The sequence below is a fragment of the Alosa pseudoharengus genome, unplaced genomic scaffold (assembly GCF_046254945.1).
Source record: "Alosa pseudoharengus isolate Yale_2024_CS ecotype anadromous, Long Island Sound unplaced genomic scaffold, YU_APseudo_1.1 YU_APseudo_1.1_scf_1, whole genome shotgun sequence".
NCBI classification, from domain to species: domain Eukaryota; kingdom Metazoa; phylum Chordata; class Actinopteri; order Clupeiformes; family Clupeidae; genus Alosa; species Alosa pseudoharengus.
Genome location: NW_027468564.1, coordinates 52112188 through 52132227, shown reverse-complemented (window position 1 = coordinate 52132227; position 20040 = coordinate 52112188). Strand labels below are relative to the sequence as shown.

Here is a 20040-nt window from a genome sequence, read left to right as displayed (position 1 = left end):
AACAAACCACTTTTGTATTAACATGCCATTAGCCACGCCCACAGGAAGTGAGGTAATTGAGATTTTGTGCGTTGTGGACATGATCAATTTTAACATACTCCTCCTAGACCAGGGGTATTCAATTAATCTTCAGCGAGGTCCAGTTACGGAAAATTTCCTCAAGCAAAGGTCCGGAGCATCATAATGTTTAACGTGCGTGTTTAGGCTATGTATATGTACAGTATGTATGTATAATATTAGGATGGATGGATGGAGCCTAGTTGTAGATAGATAGATAGATAGATACTTTATTGATCCCCAAGGGGAAATTCAAGAAATAGAAGAGTGTAAGCCTAGGCCTAATGTTTAATGTGAAATAAAATAAGTAGCCTAAAAGGCAACATTCGAAATGAGGAGAAATAAGGCAAGATAAGAGTAGCCTAATTGGGGAGAAAAACTTGAGTAGCCTTGGCTATTTTTAAGATCTTAACGTGAACTTAAAATAAAATTTGAGCTGAGACAAGGATGGATATTCCACAGCTGGTTCCTTGAACCCATTAATCAGCAAGTTTAATTTATTTTTTTTAGTTAGTCCCTGAAACCCAGGAATATCACGTTGTTGGGCAGTAGGGTTGCCAACCGTCCCGAATTGTGCAGGACATCCCGTATTTTGGGTGATTTTGATTTGTCCCGTCAGGGACAGCACCACTCCCGATTTTCAATCACAGCTCATCGGCCTTGTTAACTTGTCAATAGTAGGCTACTGTAAACGCACCTGGAACAAAGTGTCCAGTGCCGCCGCTACCACGCGCATCTCGCACTGTGCACACGGCACCAAGGGACAAAAGGGGCACCACAATTTAGCCAGAGAAGCTTTACTGCAAACTGCTTTTCACTCTTCTTAGAGAACGATTACAATGTCAAAATGCAGCAACAGCATCTTACATAAGGATGATACTTTTTGGGTCCTCTCAGTCTCTCTATTATGCAGCAGATCTAACTTGAATGTTATGCTACTCGTTTTAATTGGGAACGAGAGGGAGAGAGGGTGGAAGTTTCCAGCTGGCTTGTGATTGTTGGTAATTGATTTCACCTTTTTAATATAAGAAACTTTCAAAAGGAAATCATGAGAACAACAAAAACAATGCAAGGAGATTGCGGAATTATCCGGTTCACACTATGCTACTGACCATTTACAAAATGTGAGGGCACTTTGACATAGGCTGCACGCATTGTGATTTGGACTGATAGAATATGAAGAGTGGTCAATTGCCTTTGTGTAATGGAATTGGTGAGTCTTGAAGTCTTCAATAATCCGTTTCCCTTAAACTAAGCATTTACATGAAGCACATGATGGGCTATGCCAATTGAAACACTTTCCACTCAGATAGCTATAGGCTACCAGGTTCAGAATTCACTTTTAATTGCAAACAGAAAATATCTAGCTAGCATCATTACATGCTTCTATTTCCACAGGAATGAAGGTTGTTTACACCAACTTAATATACTTATCATTATGCTATAGGCCTAAATGTGGCACAAACAATGTTTTTTTTTTTGGGGGGGGGGGGGGGGTCCCGCATTTGAAGCGAAGTGTCCCTCATTTGGGGTCGAGGAAGTTGGCAACCCTATTGGGCAGTGAATGCATGTAGGCTTAACTAGATTGTGGTGGATCAATCATATTGCCTTCTTAAATCGTAAAATATTCTGTGGTCTCAGTTCACTGTTGAATGGGCCTAGCCTACTACCCTATGCTTGCTCAAAATATATGCTTTGTCTAGTAGAGGTGCTTCAAATTGGCGCTTAAAATTGCCTGTCGCAGAATATAGAAGAGGTCCAGGGCAATTCCGCGCAAAACTGTCACATCCATATTTAGTTGGCGTTACGGACGTGACAGTTTTGCGTGGTATTGCCCCCGTATCGTTATATAAAGCTCTCTTCTCGCTCTCTAGCTTTCTCCTCTTTGAGCAATCGATGATTTGAAAATAACTTATTTATCGTTAACTTAGATATCCATCTGATTGTTTCTCGTCCCGTCTCCTCTCCTCGCTCGTTTCAGGCTATCAGTCTCTTCTCCATAGTAGGCTACTACTTTACTCACTGACTCGACTTTATCAGAATTCACAGATTTCACTGGCTGAGTAGCAGCAAGCGAAATGATGGTTCCTGAAGCTCCTGAAGTAAATGCTGTTATCCTAACCAACGAAACATTTAGCGCAGCTTTGAAATCTTACGTGAAAATCTAAATTAGGCTATTATGGTCTGGGTCCGGATAGGATCACGTCACGTCCGCCATTTGGTGATGGCTGTCCTAGACGGTTGATCCGATTCATGTCAAAGTTGGTATACATGACGCCGAGATGTTCCTGATTATAAATTGTGAAGATTTTTTTTATATGTTGTAATTTGACGAAATGGCGACATTATTAATTTTAATACCCTTCCACATAAACAATAAATGTGTCATAATTCACCATGCATGGCTTGAAATGTTTTAAATTTCACAGGTCATTGAAGACCATGTTAATGATAATATTCACATGCCCATAATGCATGTTTGGCATAGCGCCACCAACAGAAAAAATGACAATTATACTGATGCCATATGATCAATTTGAACCTACTCCTCCTAGACGGTTTGTCAGATTCATTTGAAATTTGGCAAATATGATGCCAAGATGTCGCTGATGTTAAATTGTGAAGGGATTTTTGATAAGTTATATATTTGATATGATTTTAATATCTCACCACATAAACAGGAAATGTGTCATAAATCACAGTGCATTGAATGAATGGTCTGAAACTTCTCATGTTAATAGATATTATAATTATGATGATATCCAGACACCCTATGGGCCTGCCTGACATAGCGCCACCACCTGGCCAAGCAGGAAATGTGCCAGAAATGGACAATGCCTTAAAGGAAAACGCCACCCAATGTCAGTAGTAATATATGTTCTTACCTTAACTTTCACGAGTTGAGTCATAGCTCTCCCGTGTCCGTACGTGCACTCAAACGCTCTGGTGCGCGGCTGGACTGTGTTAGCATGTTGCTATGCTAGCGGGCTTTGACGGCAACTAAGCGTAGAAGTAATCAAAAACATCCACGTTTTACCGACTTAAATACAGTTGCACGAGTAGTTGATAGAAATGCTACGGCCACGCAACATGAAACGTGGCGATTTTCCAAGCGAATAAACCGAGCGGAGAACTACAATGTGTGGCGCAATAGCACTTGGGAGTACTTCGACCTAGCGTAGTAGTATTGTTAACACCTAATTGTAGATCCTATCTACCACAGAGTTTAGAATCCATGCTGGATCGACCCTCAGCCTCTCCCTCCCCTCTGAGCGAGAGAGGGGCACACACACTAGAGATGCGCTGATGGGCTATTATTTCAACCATAACTGCATAGCAAAACTTATCATCCATCAGCCATCCATCAACACCAAAGTTTTTTGACCAATCTTCGAAACGGCACCCGCCCACCATCCGCTGGTTGTTTTAATGTAGGCTATATGGGTGATGCAGCGCTGCTGACGTGAGGCTAGAAAGCCCTTGCCTGTTCTAGGAAGACTGATCCAATGCAGCAAATATATTAAAAGGCTAAAGTCGTACATTGGCTATGTTGTAGCCTATCCCCAGAATATCAGCAGCAAACTCAGTCTCTGTCTCGCAAAACAGTCTCCAAATAAAACGCACATCGGCCTGTTGCCTATACTGCCAGCTTGTGACAATATATCGTCCAAAATGCTTGATTGCATTGCATTCTCCACATTTTTAGCTACATTTTCATGTACCACATCAGCATTTTTGTTCAGTGAATCTTTTGTAAATTGCTTTGAAATGAATTGCGCTGTCTGTCTGAAAAAGACGCGCTCGTGCAGTCAAAATGAATGGGAGTCTTCAGAACAGGCTTTCAGTCACCCTGACATAACAGTGTGTAAAGTAGCCTATAATGTGAATGACTTGTTATTTTATCAAGGATTTCTTTCTTTTTGCAAAAAATAAAGTACAATAGGCATTAATTAGTAGGCCAGGAGCATGTTGAAATTATGTGGCAAATTGCGTTTTTTATTACAATGATAAAATTGTAAAAGGACGTGACCGAAGCTGAGGCAAGCCAGGTAATAGGCCTATAGGCCCGACGGTAATTGTAAAGCAATTTACAAAAGATTCACTGAACAAAAATGCTGATGTGGTACATGAAAATGTAGCTAAAAATTCTGAGAGACTGAGTTTGCTGCTGATATTCTGGGGATAGGCTACAACATAGCCAATGTACGACTTTAGCCTTTTAATATATTTGCTGCATTGGATCAGTCTTCCTAGAACAGGCAAGGGCTTTCTAGCCTCACGTCAGCAGCGCTGCATCACCCATATAGCCTAGCCAACAACCAGCGGATGGTGGGCGGGTGCCGTTTCGAAAATTGGTCAAAAAACTTTGGTGTTGATGGATGGCTGATGGATGATAAGTTTTGCTATGCAGTTATGGTTGAAATAATAGCCCATCAGCGCATCTCTAGTGTGTGTGCCTCTCTCTCGCTCAGAGGGGAGGGAGAGGCTGAGGGTCGATCCAGCATGGATTCTAAACTCTGTGGTGGATAGGATCTACAATTAGGTGTTAACAATACTACTACGCTAGGTCGAAGTACTCCCAAGTGCTATTGCGCCACACATTGTAGTTCTCCGATTTATTCGCTTGGAAAATCGCCACGTTTCACGTTGCGTGGCCGTAGCATTTCTATCAACTACTCGTGCAACTGTATTTAAGTCGGTAAAACGTGGATGTTTTTGATTACTTCTACGCTTAGTTGCCGTCAAAGCCCGCTAGCATAGCAACATGCTAACACAGTCCAGCCGCGCACCAGAGCGTTTGAGTGCACGTACGGACACGGGAGAGGTATGACTCAACTCGTGAAAGTTAAGGTAAGAACATATATTACTACTGACATTGGGTGGCGTGTTCCTTTAAGTGATTGATCTGAAACTTTATACAATATCGAATATCATTATTGTGATGATATTCACATTTGTAATTCACAGGCCTAGCATAGCGCCACCATCTGGCCAAGCAGGAAATGTGCCTGAGATGCTCTATGCTTTGAATAAATGGTCTGAAATGTTAATAGATATTACGATTATGATGATATCCAGACACCCAATGGGCCTGCCTTGCATTGCGCCCCCACCTGGCCAAGCAAGTACATGTGGCAGAAAATAAAATACAAAAACAAATAGCACACGCATCAAATATGTACATTTCACAAACGCACCACGTCGGTGCTTTGTTGGATTCCGACATGTCACGGGTTGCGGCCAGCAGGTGCTCGGGCCCGCCATTGCCGCTTGCGGCTATATTTAATATTGTTGTTTGTATCAACATTTTCCCTTCCATTCTGCAATCTGAATGCAATGCTCTCTCTTGGTGTGACTATCAAATCTTCTGAGTTTATGTTTGTCCCACCTTCAGTGCCCTCTGATGTTACTGAGGTAAATGTAGTAACCCGCTCTGAGACTCGGCTAGTGCTGGAGTGGACCAAAGTCAACAACAGCAATAATTATACTTACATGCTGAGAAACAGCAATGGAGCAGAGACCAGCATTACTGGATCAGATGCAGGAACCACAGTGAAACACAAAGTGTCATCTCTCTCTGCTGGAACAAACTACTCTTTCACTCTCTTCACTGTGTTTGAGGGAGTGACCAGCACAGGACTCACCTTCTCAGCAGTAACAGGCATGTTCCCTCATGTTCACTTCCTATGAAATACATAATCACATGTTCCATTTTTGCTGAGCAAAGGTTTTGTGTAAAGGGAATTAAAGGCCTGGCACATATAGATGCCTGTCCCAAAAATACTGTAAGCAGGTTAAATTTGGCAAGTGAAGCAAATATAAGCCTAAGCTATCAATCAACTTTGTACGGTATATGGATTTGAGAAGAGTAGTTTGTGTCACTCTTCACTGTCTTCAATCAAAATGAACTTCTCCATTTTCAATTCCTCAATATTTATATATTTTTTTTTATCCTAAATCCCCCTACATTCTGCAATCTGAATGCAATACTCTCTCTTGGTGTGACTATCAAATCTTCTGAGTTTATGTTTATCCCACCTTCAGTGCCCTCTGATGTCACTAAAGTAAATGTAGTAATCCGCTCTGAGACTCAACTAGAGCTGGAGTGGACCAAAGTCAGCAACAACAATAATTATATTTACATGCTGAGAAACAGCAATGGAGCAGAGGCCAGCATCACTGTATTACATGAGGGGACCACAGTGAAACACACAATCTCGTCTCTCTCTGCTGGGACAAAGTACTCATTCACTCTCTTCACTGTGTTTGAGGGAGTGAGAAGCACAGGGTATAACTTCTCAGAGTTTACAAGTGAGTTCCCTCCTGATTTAATTTCACCTCAATGACATCATCTCCAAATAGAAACAAAGGAATTGTTCATTTTATGATTGATGATAATCAACACTATTTTCTTAATGTTGATAATTACCCTCCCTGCCCCCTTTAGTTCCCCCTGATGTTACTCAGGTAAATGTAGTAACCCGCTCTGAGACTCAACTAAAGCTGGAGTGGACCAAAGTTAACAACGACAATAATTATATTTACATGCTGAGAAACAGCAATAGAGCAGATGCAAGCATCACTGGATCAGATGCAGGGACAACAGTGAAACACAAAGTGTCATCTCTCTCTGCGGGAACAAACTACTCTTTCACTCTCTTCACTGTGTTTGAGGGTGTGAGAAGCACAGGGTATAACTTCTCAGAGGTTACACGTGAGTTCCCTACTGATTTAATTTCATCTCAATGACATCATCTCCAAATAGAAACAAAGGAATTGTTCATTTTATGATTGATGGTCATTAACACTATTTTCTTAATGTTGATAATTACCCTCCCTGCCCCCTTTAGTTCCCCCTGATGTTACTAAGGTAAATGTAACCCGCTCTGAGACTCAGCTAGAGCTGGAGTGGAACAAAGTCAACAACAACAATAACTGCAACTACATGCTGAGAAACAGCAATGGAGCAGAGACCAACATCACTGGATCAGATGCAGAAACCACAGTGAAACACAAAGTGTCATCTCTCTCTGCTGGAACAAACTACTCTTTCACTCTCTTCACTGTGTTTGAGGGAGTGAGCAGCACAGGACTCACCTTCTCAGCAGTAACAGGCATGTTCCCTCATGTTCACTTCCTATGAAATACATCATACATCACATTTTCTGTCTTTGCTGAGCAAAGGTTTTATGTGAAAGGAATTGAAGGCCTGGCACATATAGCTGCTTGTCCTAAATAGAAGCAGGTTTAGTTTGCGATTGATCAAATAAAAACCTGAGCCATCAATCAAGTTTTTAAGGTATATGGATTTGGTAAAGAGTAGTTTGTGCCACTAATTACTGTTGTTAATCTTAACAAACTCCCACATTTTCAATTCCTCAATATTTATGTTATTTTTAATCCAAAATGTGTTCTACATTCTGCAATCTAAATGCAAATCTCTCTTGGTGTGACTATCAAATCATCTGAGTTTATGTATGCTTCCCCCATTCAGTTCCCTCAGATGTTACTGAGGTAAATGTGGTTACCCGCTCTGAGACTCGGCTAGTGCTGGAGTGGACCAAAGTCAACAACAGCAATAATTATATTTACATGCTGAGAAAGAGCAATGGAGCAGAGGCCAGCATCACTGGATCAGATGCAAGGACCACAGTGAAACACAAAGTGTCATCTCTCTCTGCTGGGACAAAGTACTCATTCACTCTCTTCACTGTGTTTGAGGGAGTGAGAAGCACAGGGTATAACTTCTCAGAGGTTACACGTGAGTTCCCTCTTGATTAGCCTACCTACAGTGCATGAAAATGCACTGCTCTGTCATTCAAAGTCTTATTATTATTACATTGCATGAAAATGCACTGTTCAGTTATCGCTTGGCTTCTTATTGCAGTGCATGAAAATGTACTGTAGCCTACTGTTCTTCCTAGGCTTCTTATTACAGTGCATGAAAATGCACTGTACTGTTCTTCCTAGGCAACTTATTATTATTCCGCTTACCACTTTTTCCGTACGCAAATTTCTCTTAAACAGTTTAACTTAGAAACTTCGTTCAATCTTTGTAACGTAGGTCTTCAAACGGACCAAGCTGCTATGTCTTTTCAACTTTGAAACTTTTATACTTTTTAAACTATTAAAGAAAAACATTTTAAAAATCCCCATAGACTTAACATTGCCGATTGTGACATCATAATACGGCCATTAAGCAATTAGAATCCTATGCCAGGTGTTCAGGCCACCTGCAGCCTCAGGCTTTAAGCATACAATCTGGGTGAATTAAAACTACACATCCTATTCAACTGTTTCCTCTGCCTAAAACTGTTTAAAAATAAAAGTCCTCACTACAATAATCCACTGTTAAACAATATAACCCATTAAACTACTGAACTTTTTACATTCAACTTTTAAACGGTCTACTTTTAAACTATCATTAAACTATCTATCTATTAAACTAGCTGTCTATTAACAACTTTTAACTTGTCATCAACTATGTCAACACTTGTCATCAACTATGACTCCTACCCACTGTAGCTAGTTAGCATTGTTAACATAGTTAACATGTTAACATAGTTAACATTTTTAGCAAAACTACTAGAAAACATTAGCTAAGTTAGCTAAGTAGCATGGTTAACATAGTTAGCATATTCATATAGTTAGCATTTTTAGCAAAACTGCTAGAAAACATTAGCTAAGTTAGCTAAGTAGCATGGTTAGCATAGGTAGCATTTTAGTATTGCTAACATAGTTAGCATTTTTAGCAAAACTGCTAGAAAACATTAGTTAAGTTAGCTAAGTAGCATGGTTAACATAGTTAACATATTAACATAGTTAACATTTTTAGCAAAACTACTAGAAAACATTAGCTAAGTTGGCTAAGTAGCATGGTTAGCATAGGTAGCATGTTAGCATTGCTAACATAGCATTTTTAACAAAACTGCTAGAAAACATCAGTTAAGTTAGCTAAGTAGCATGGTTAACATAGTTAGCATGGTTAGCATTGTTAGCAAAACTGCTAGAAAACTTTAGCTAAGTTAGCTAAGTAGCATGGTTAGCATAGTTAACATGTTAACATTGTTAGCATTTGTAGCAAAACTGCTAGAAACATTAGCTAAGTAGCATGGTTAATATTGCTAGCATGTTAGCAAAACTACTAGAAAACATTAGTTAAGTTAGCTAAGTAGCATGGTTAACATTGTTACCATAGTTAAAATTGTTAGCATAACTGCTAGCAAACATTAGAGCCATTCCAACTTTTAGTTATCTGCAAATATCTACCTATACACAGCCATTAAACTTTTAAACTATTTACATTCAATGGTCTACTTTTAAACTATCAACTTTTATTAAGCTATGCAACCACCATGTCTATCCTAGCATCACCGTAGTAACCATCTCTGTATTATCTATTTTAACTATACATGATATTTTACATCACAACTTTTGCATTTTCATGCACTGGTAATTCCTTGGAATTGCATTTCTAGTTATTATTCTTCCGCTGACAGCTTTTTGTGCGCGCAATTCAGCTTGCACCGTTTAACTTAGAAAACATCATTCAAACTTTGTAACATAGGTCTTCTAAAGGACATGGCTGCTATGTACTTTTTATCTTTGTAACTTTTATACTTTTTAAACTATTAATCAAAAACTTTTAAACATTTCCCGATACACTTAACATTGGCGATTATGACATCACAATACAGCCATTAAGCAATTAGAATCCTGTGGCAGTGTTCAGGCCATCTGCAGCAACTGTCTGTCTCAGTGGAAATGAAGCAGTGAAAACTGTGACCATTTTTTGGTTGGTTTTGAAGATACATGGATTTTCATTAAACCTGAAATTCAAGTAGTTTCACTGGAAAATGACATGTCAATAACAACTTTCACCACTAGGGTGCGGCCATGTTTTAAAAATGCAGGCGCTACGTCATCAGAATGGTTAGCGTTTGTTTGTGGATGTTTTATCCATTAGCGGACTTTCACTTTATTTCAATATGCCTACGCAGATTCTGTTGATGTTTGTTTTTGTGTTTGTACAAGAACAAGTGCCGCTGTAATGTAGCCTGTAGGCCTATCAGAGACAGTACTTAATTAGATTTAACTTCAGTTGCAATAATGTGTTTGGATGTTCTCGCACAACTGAATTACCGCGACCTGAAAATGCAGTTGCATCTTGATGAATTGGTGAATAAACTCGGGGGAGCGAACTTCTCATGTGTGAGTAAGAGGTTTCTTTTTGTGATTGAGTAGTATCGATGATTGCATTTGTTTCGCTCAAGTAGTAGTGGAAACTATTTGCAGAGACTTGCGAACCTGGTGAGAACCTGTTGTGGGTATGCTAGCCTACGTCTGACTTGTGTAGGCTACTGACTGTAGTAGCCTAGCTCTGTGATTGTGACAGGCATGGTTTTGTGGGTAGACGTTGTTTATGGACTGTAGTCTGTCATCTGAGTTTTGATTTGTGTATGTAAGCGGATATAAAACAACATGCTGTTCACTTTAAGTAAATAAATGCACGAATGTGCCTCTTGTAGCAACCATAGATTTTAGGGTTCATGCTATGCTAGTTACAGTGCTTGTTATGTTATGCTATGCTAGTACTGTATCACAGCTTCTACCATGATAATACATTGCAGAACAACTGAGTATGGGTGTAAAAATTAGTGTAGTCTCAGGTGATCAGTGTAGTCCCCTAGCCTACTCCCTCCGCACAACCTATCAAGAGTGTGTTAGTTGGTTAACTGCTGTTTATTGGGCGTTCCAGTGTTTCGGCTCGGATGTCCCTCAGCGACCGCATTGCGACCTCCAACATCTCGCTCTAATGACAGCATTAGGCACGTAGGATTGGACGTGATATATCTGTTATTTTGGATGAGATGTCCCAGGTTCATTTCCTGGCAGCAGACACTCTCCATGTGTGCCATGTCAGTGAACATAGGGACTCAACCCCCACATAAGCACCACCGATTGTTTTCTGTGCGCTCAGATACACCTCTCTCTCGATCATCTATTTCTCTTCCATAGTCAGGCTCTGTGGAGGGCACTCTTACTGGCTCAAAAGCAGAGGCAATTGGATGCCTGTCCTCATTGGTGGGTCTATCCCATTCGTCCATATCCATTTTGTTGAGGCAGTAAGCTAACTGTGAGGCTATGACAGCCGCTATGTAAACAGCATAGAATTTTGTACCAACCATTCTTGTGATGTCATCATTTTCTGAAAACAAAGATGGCGGCACACAGCTGAAATTTATGCAACTTGTTTGTGCTTTATTCTGAATAACGGGTCATATTTCTGACTTTATTTGTATTTATGATATATTTAAATATTTAACTAGTGCTATAGATATCTGTTTTATTTGACTGCTTCGTTTCCACTTTAGGCATGCAATCTGGCTCTCTTAAAACTATAGATCCTGTTCAACTGTTTCCTCTGCCCAAAACTGTTTCAAAATAAAAGTCCCCACCACAATAATTTACTGTTAAACAATTTAACAATTTAAACTACTCAAAAATGTAACTGTTCAGCCATTCCAACTGTCAGTTGTCGTCAACTATGACTCCCACCAACTGTTTCCTCTACCTACAACTGTTCCAAAATAAAAGTCCTCACTACAATAATTCCCTATTCAATAATTTAACAATTTAAACTCAACTATTTAAATGTTCAGCCATTCCAACTGTCAGTTGTCATCAATTTTGACTCCCGCCAACTATATTAAACCACCAACTACCTTACAACCAAAATAGCAACCATTGAAATAAAGCATCTATGTCCGTTTCCATAGCAACCAACATGATTATCATAGCAACCATCATAGAAACAGCTTTATTTAGCATTGCAACAACCATGTCTACCTAAGCAAAACCATTGTAATGATCTCTACATTATCAGTTTTAACTAGGGCTGTCAATCGATTAAAAAAATTAATCTAATTAATTACATACTCTGTGATTAATTAATCTAAATTAATCGCATATATAATTTTTGCTGTGAAAGTATTTTAAATATTTAAATTCAAATAAATCATTGAATAATCAGCATTAGTGACATTAAAGTTCAAAAACTATTTTATTATTATTTTCACTGTTCAAATAATTGCCATAATAATCTATGATATGACCAAATATGCTGAGGAAATAAATTCAAATGTGCTTCGGGAAGAAGTTTTTTTTTCACATACAAGGCATTTCAGGCCACAGATATAACCTAGGGCACACAATGAAAATGAATCAACACTCCCCTCAATGTCAACACTTATTTCTTTGCATTGATGTGTGACTATAGAGTTGATGAACTCTGGTGATATGCAAATTCCTTGCTGTAGACATTGCAGTGGACTTTAATTTCAACACTTTATTTTTTATCAACACCATCAGGCCATTTTTTAAAAGTAAATGTTCCAATCAATGATCCAGGCAGCATGTTTTCTTCTCTCTCCTTCATTTTACAGTCTAATTTTTACTGACTAGAAAGGCTCGGGGTCAAAGGTCATACAGAATCGATTAATCTGCACTAATTTTTTTAATCAGTTATTTTTTCTCAAATTAATTAATCGAAATTAATCAGTTATTTTGACAGCCCTAGTTTTAACACTGTATATTTTACATCATAGGTTTTGCATTTTCATGCACTGATAATTCCTTGGAGTTACATTTTCTAGTTTAATTTCATCTCAATGACATCATCTCCAAATAGAAACAAAGAAATTGTTCATTTTATGAATACCCTCCCTGCCCTCTTTAGTTCCCCCTGATGTTATTGAGGTAAATGTAGTTACCCGCTCTGAGACTCGGCTAGTGCTGGAGTGGACCAAAGTCAACAACAACAATAATTATATTTACATGCTGAGAAAGAGCAATGGAGCAGAGGCCAGCATCACTGGATCAGATGCAGGAACCACAGTGAAACACAAAGTGTCATCTCTCTCTGCTGGGACAAACTACTCTTTCACTCTCTTCACTGTGTTTGAAGGAGTGAGAAGCACAGGGTATAACTTCTCAGAGGTTACACGTGAGTTCCCTCCTGATTTAATTTTATCTCAATGGCATCATCTCCAAATAGAAACAAAGGAATTGTTCATTTTATGATTGATGATAATCAACACTATTTTCTTAATGTTGATAATTACCCTCCCTGCCCCCTTTAGTTCCCCCTGATGTTACTCAGGTAAATGTGGTCAACCGCTCTGAGACTCAACTAGAGCTGGAGTGGAACAAAGTCAACAACAACAATAACTGCAACTACATGCTGAGAAACAGCAATGGAGCAGAGACCAACATCACTGGATCAGATGCAGGAACCACAGTGAAACACACAGTGTCATCTCTCTCTGCTGGAACAAACTACTCTTTCACTCTCTTCACTGTGTTCGAGGGAGTGAGCAGCACAGGACTCACCTTCTCAGCAGTAACAGGCATGTTCCCTCATGTTCACTTCCTATGAAATACATCATACATCACATTTTCCATCAAGGAATGAAAGACCTGGCACATATAGATGCCTGTCCCAAAAATAAGCAGGTGGAGTTTGGCAATTGAAGCAAATATAAGCCTAAGCTATCAATCAAGTTTGTACGGTATATGGATTTGAGGAGTAGTTTGTGTCACTCTTCATTGTGTTCAATCTGAATTCCTCAATATTTATGTTTTTTTTAATCCTAAATCCCCCTACATTCTGCAATCTCAATGCAATACTCTCTCTTGGTGTGACTATCAAATCATCTAAGTTTATGTTTGTCCCACCTTTAGTTCCCCCTGATGTTATTGAGGTAAATGTAGTAACCCGCTCTGAGACTCAACTAGAGCTGGAGTGGACCAAAGTCAACAACAACAATAATTATATTTACATGCTGAGAAACAGCAATGGAGCAGAGGCCAGCATCACTGGATTACATGAGGGGACCACAGTGAAACACACAATCTCATCTCTCTCTGCTGGGACAAAGTACTCATTCACTCTCTTCACTGTGTTTGAGGGAGTGAGAAGCACAGGGTATAACTTCTCAGAGTTTACAAGTGAGTTCCCTCCTGATTTAATTTCATCTCAATGGCATCATCTCCAAATAGAAACAAAGGAATTGTTCATTTTATTGATGATTGATGATAATCAACACTATTTTCTTAATGTTGATAATTACCCTCCTTGCCCCCTTTAGTTCCCCCTGATGTTACTCAGGTAAATGTGGTCAACCGCTCTGAGACTCAACTAAAGCTAGAGTGGACCAAAGTCAACAACAACAATAACTACAACTACATACTGAGAAACAGCAATGGAGCAGAGGCCAACATCACTGGATCAGATGCAAGGACCACAGTGAAACACAAAGTGTCATCTCTCTCTGCTGGAACAAACTACTCTTTCACTCTCTTCACTGTGTTTGAGGGAGTGGCCAACACAGGTCTCACCTTCTCAGCAGTAACAGGCATGTTCCCTCATGTTCACTTCCTATGAAATACATCATACATAGCTGCTTGTCCCAAATAGAAGCAGGTTTAGTTTGCGATTGATCAAATAAAAACCTGAGCTATCAATCAAGTTTTTAAGGTATATGGATTTGGTAAAGAGTAGTGTGCCACTCATCACTGTTGTTATTCAAACTCCCATATTTTCAATTCCTAAATATTTATGTTGTTTTTAATCCAAAATGTCTTCTACATTCTGCAATCTAAACTTAAATATCTCTCTTGGTGTGACCATCAAATCATCTGAGTTTATGTATGCTTCCCCCATTCAGCTCCCTCTGATGTTACTGAGGTAAATGTGGTCACCCGCTGTGAGACACGGCTAGTGCTGGAGTGGACCAAAGTCAACAACAACAATAATTATATTTACATGCTGAGAAACAGCAGTGGAGCAGAGGCCAGCATCACTGGATCAGATGCAGGTACCACAGTGAAACACAAAGTGTCATCTCTCTCTGCTGGAACAAACTACTCTTTCACTCTCTTCACTGTGTTTGAGGGAGTGACAAGCACAGGATTTGAGTTTTCAGAGGTTACAAGTGAGTTCCCTCCTGATTTAATTTAATCTCAATGAGATCATCTCCAAATAGAAACAAAGGAATTGTTCATTTTATGATTGATGATCATTAACACTATTTTCTTAGTAAGGGATAATGTATAGAACGCCGGCCATTATTGGGAAAATAAGTCCCGACAGGGCGAACCGGACCCCGATGCGCAGCGGAGGGGTCTTGTTCCGCCCTGAAGGGACTTATTTTCCCAAAAATGACCAGCTTTCTATACATTATCCCACTTATTACACGGCTACTTGCCAAAACGAAATAATAAACTCCCCACGATATGACTTTAGCCTACATAGCCTAGCCTATATGCTACTGTTCATCGTGGCATTTGCTGAGAAACAAATAGTTTGCAACAACACATGCTGAACTGAATCAAACATTCTTTAGAACACAGCTGATCAACCGTCTGCTTTCACTTTTGAATGAAGTTCCAGTCCTTGCGTAGTGATATGAAAGACCTGACTTAGAAGCACAAACTCCGTTGCCATTGACAGCGGTCATTATTTCTTTCAGAGGTCCTTTCCTCGAAAATAATGACCGCTAGAACTTTGGGAAATCCCATTCAAGTCAATGGAGCGTTCTACTTGCCTTGTGAAGAGCCGTGTAATAAATGTTGATAATTACCCTCCCTGCCCCCTTTAGTTCCCCCTGATGTTACTAAGGTAAATGTAACCCGCTCTGAGACTCAGCTAGAGCTGGAGTGGAACAAAGTCAACAACGACAATAACTACAACTACATGCTGAGAAACAGCAATGGAGCAGAGACCAACATCACTGGATCAGATGCAGGAACCACAGTGAAACACACAGTGTCATCTCTCTCTGCTGGAACAAACTACTCTTTCACTCTCTTCACTGTGTTTGAGGGAGTGAGCAGCACAGGACTCACCTTCTCAGCAGTAACAGGCATGTTCCCTCATGTTCACTTCCTATGAAATACATCATACATCACATTTTCCATCTTTGCTGAGCAAAGGTTTTATGTGAAAGGAATTGAAGGCCTGGCACATATAGATGCCTGTCCCAAAAATAAGCAGATTGAGTTTGGCGATTAAAGCAAATAGAAAAAAATAAAATAACAAAGGAATTGTACATTTTATGATTGATGATCATTAACACTATTTTTGTAACACATTGAGTGCCAAAAACGCAATATTGTGTTTTTTGTTCCCATGCGTTGAGTGCCAAAAACGCAATATTGTGTTTTTAGCTCTTTTTGAAATTACGAAAATAGACACTCTAACACACCTTATGTGCGATTTTGGGAACTCTATGACGAATAGAAATGAAATAGATGACTATCGAAAACTCATGAAAATGCGCAATCTGAACATTTTATCTGGACTTTTTATCTTAAAACTCTGCTTTTGATGGTTGCCGCTTTGGGTCGAATCAGTAACACATACACGTCAGGTCAAAACAAGGCCATTTTCATGGGTTTATCACTAGGTGACAGTCTTGCCAGGTCTCTCTAGGTCACTTCCCGGAAACTTTACAAGCAACACTTCATATTTCTTCAAAGACGCTATATCTCCATTTCTAGAAAAAAAAAGAGATTTTGATGAAAACTAGCCACTGTTTAGCTTGGGATTTCTCAGGGACAGAAGCATGTAGAAATAAACGGTTTGTACCCACTGAGAGCGTAAAGTCTCACCTTTCAAAGGAGCCATAGTATGTATCCATAGTTATAACAGAATACGCTGTGGCTCTACAAAAATCGTCAACAATGATCTAGATTGCTGGCACTCTGCGCCAAAGCTTCTGAAAACAGTGCGGCATTCAAAGTGTCAATGTTGATAATTACCCTCCCTACCTTGTTTAGTTCCCCCTGATGTAAGTCAGGTAAATGTGGTCAACCGCTCTGAGACTCAACTAAAGCAGGAGTGGAACAAAGTCAACAACGACAATAACTACAACTACATACTGAGAAACAGCAATGGAGCAGAGACCAACATCACTGGATCAGATGCAGGAACCACAGTGAAACACACAGTGTCATCTCTCTCTGCTGGAACAAACTACTCTTTCACTCTCTTCACTGTGTTCGAGGGAGTGAGCAGCACAGGACTCACCTTCTCAGCAGTAACAGGCATGTTCCCTCATGTTCACTTCCTATGAAATACATCATACGTACATCACATTTGCTATCTTTGCTGAGCAAAGGTTTGATGTGAAAGGAATTGAAGACCTGGCACATATAGCTGCTTGTCCCAAATAGAAGCAGGTTTAGTTTACGATTGATCAAATAAAAATCTGAGCTATCAATCAAGTTTTTAAGGTATGTGGATTTGGTAAAGAGTAGTTTGTGCCACTCATTACTGTTGTTAATCTTAACAAACTCCTACATTTTCAATTCCTAAATATTTATGTTGTTTTTAATCCAAAATATCTTCTACATTCTGCAATCTAAACGCAAATCTTTCTCTTTGTGTGACCCTCAAATCATCTAAGTTTATGTCCACTTCCCTCATTCAGTTCCCTCTGATGTTACTGAGGTAAATGTAGTAACCCGCTGTGAGACTCGGCTAGTGCTGGAGTGGACCAAAGTCAACAACAACAATAATTATATTTACATGCTGAGAAACAGCAGTGGAGCAGAGGCCAGCATCACTGGATCAGATGCAGGTACCACAGTGAAACACAAAGTGTCATCTCTCTCTGCTGGAACAAACTACTCTTTTACTCTCTTCACTGTGTTTGAAGGAGTGAGAAGCACAGGGTATAACTTCTCAGAGGTTACACGTGAGTTCCCTCCTGATTTAATTTCACCTCAATGGCATCATCTCCAAATAGAAACAAAGGAATTGTTCATTTTATGATTGATGATCATCAACACTATTTTCTTAATGTTGATAATTACCCTCCCTGCCCTCTTTAGTTCCCCCTGATGTAAGTCAGGTAAATGTGGTCAACCGCTCTGAGACTCAGCTAGAGCTGGAGTGGAACAAAGTCAACAACAACAATAACTGCAACTACATGCTGAGAAACAGCAATGGAGCAGAGACCAACATCACTGGATCAGATGCAGGAACCACAGTGAAACACACAGTGTCATCTCTCTCTGCTGGAACAAACTACTCTTTCACTCTCTTCACTGTGTTCGAGGGAGTGAGCAGCACAGGACTCACCTTCTCAGCAGTAACAGGCATGTTCCCTCATGTTCACTTCCTATGAAATACATCATACATCACATTTTCCATCTTTGCTGAGCAAAGGTTTTATGTGAAAGGAATTGAAGGCCTTGCACATATAGCTGCTTGTCCCAAATAGAAGCAGGTTTAGTTTGCGATTGATCAAATAAAAACCTGAGCTATCAATCAAGTTTTTAAGGTATATGGATTTGGTAAAGAGTAGTGTGTGCCACTCATCACTGTCGTTAATCTAAACAAACAAAATTCCTCAATATTTATGTTGTTTTTAATCTAATATATCTTTTGCATTCTGCAATCTAAACGCAAATCTTTCTCTTTGTGTGACCATCAAATCATGTATGCTTCCCCCATTCAGTTCCCTCTGATGTTACTGAGGTAAATGTAGTAACCCGCTCTGAGACTCGGCTAGTGCTGGAGTGGACCAAAGTCAACAACAACAATAATTATATTTACATGCTGAGAAACAGCAGTGGAGCAGAGGCCAGCATCACTGGATCAGATGCAGGTACCACAGTGAAACACAAAGTGTCATCTCTCTCTGCTGGAACAAACTACTCATTCACTCTTTTCACTGTGTTTGAGGGAGTGAGAAGCACAGGGTATAACTTCTCAGAGGTTACACGTGAGTTCCTTCCTGATTTAATTTTATCTCAATGACATCGTCTCCAAATAGAAACAAAGGAATTGTTTATTTTATGATTGATGGTCATTAACACTTCATTTTCTTACATTTTCTTAATGTTGATTATATGATTGCACATTTAAAAGGAAAGGAATTAAAGGCCTGGCATATAGATGCCTGTTGAAAGAAAGAAAGAAAGAAATGTAAGAAAGTTGAGTTTGGTATTTGAAGCAAATATTAAAATGTACATTTTCACATTATGTATATGTACAAACGAGTTCCACTTACTTTTCCTCATCAATGTTTGTAGAGCACTTATCAGTGACAAGGCAAAAACTGGTTTTTCTATTGAGGTTTCTTTTTCAACAGAGGTCCCAGTTACCTTTAAGAAGAAACTTCAGGACCTCACAGTTCAGGAGCAGGATGAAGGGCGTCTTGAGGTGGAGTTGAGTAAACCATCCAATGAAGTAAAATGGATGAAGAACGGTGTTGTTGTCCAACCCGGAGGCAGTGTAGATATCATTGTGGAAGGTGCCAGGCAAACCCTTCTTTTCAAGAATGTGACCCAGGGTGATAGAGGACACTACTCATGCGAGACGTTGGATGACAAGACTCAAGCCAAGCTCACAGTGAAAGAAAGTAGGCAAAACTTTCATGGGGATGGTTGGGAAATGCATTTTCTTTTGGATGACAAAACCCAAGTCAATCTCACATTGGAAAGTAAAGCAAAACCTTAGTCCATGGGCCCAGACCAAATATCTGGAGCAAAGAAAATAAATAAATGGGAAAAACAAACAAACAAAAAAACATCCATGGCAACAATGCAGCATAGTGTGTTAGCAGACAGAGAGGTAGCTTGGGTTAATTGGGGCTATGAAGAAGATCCAGTCTGAGACCAAAAGTTGCTCAATTCCCCTCTTAGGAGAAGGGATCTCAGATCTTGAGGCAGATAGTCTATGAACGGGGACCAGATTTGGCAGAACATACCTTCCTTTCCTTTCACCATAGCCATCAATTTTTCATGTGGGAGACTATTAAAGATTTCTTTGTACCATACAGTAATACTAGGTGGGTGCTCTTTAATCCAGTTTAATAAAATGCACTTTCGTGCTGTTAGTAGGAGCTTCTCACTCCCAAAAATAATGAAAATAGGTCCCTCTTTCTAATTTGCACTTCATGCAGAGAGGGG

The 20040-nt window shown here is 39.6% G+C and overlaps 1 protein-coding gene across 1 annotated transcript in view; it reads left to right on the top strand.

Moving 5' to 3' along the window:
- The window catches only part of LOC143132618 (uncharacterized), a 38599-nt gene that overhangs the window by 8524 nt on the left and 10035 nt on the right, over positions 1-20040 (top strand). The window contains exons 4-19 of the mRNA XM_076292269.1: positions 5453-5719; positions 6103-6369; positions 6506-6772; positions 6909-7172; positions 7553-7819; positions 12797-13063; positions 13200-13466; positions 13801-14067; positions 14208-14474; positions 14787-15053; positions 15720-15983; positions 16900-17166; positions 17553-17819; positions 17956-18222; positions 18585-18851; positions 19221-19490. Of these exons, the coding sequence (XP_076148384.1) occupies positions 5453-5719; positions 6103-6369; positions 6506-6772; positions 6909-7172; positions 7553-7819; positions 12797-13063; positions 13200-13466; positions 13801-14067; positions 14208-14474; positions 14787-15053; positions 15720-15983; positions 16900-17166; positions 17553-17819; positions 17956-18222; positions 18585-18851; positions 19221-19490 (4269 nt within the window). The remainder of the gene's footprint in view (positions 1-5452; positions 5720-6102; positions 6370-6505; positions 6773-6908; positions 7173-7552; positions 7820-12796; positions 13064-13199; positions 13467-13800; positions 14068-14207; positions 14475-14786; positions 15054-15719; positions 15984-16899; positions 17167-17552; positions 17820-17955; positions 18223-18584; positions 18852-19220; positions 19491-20040) is intronic.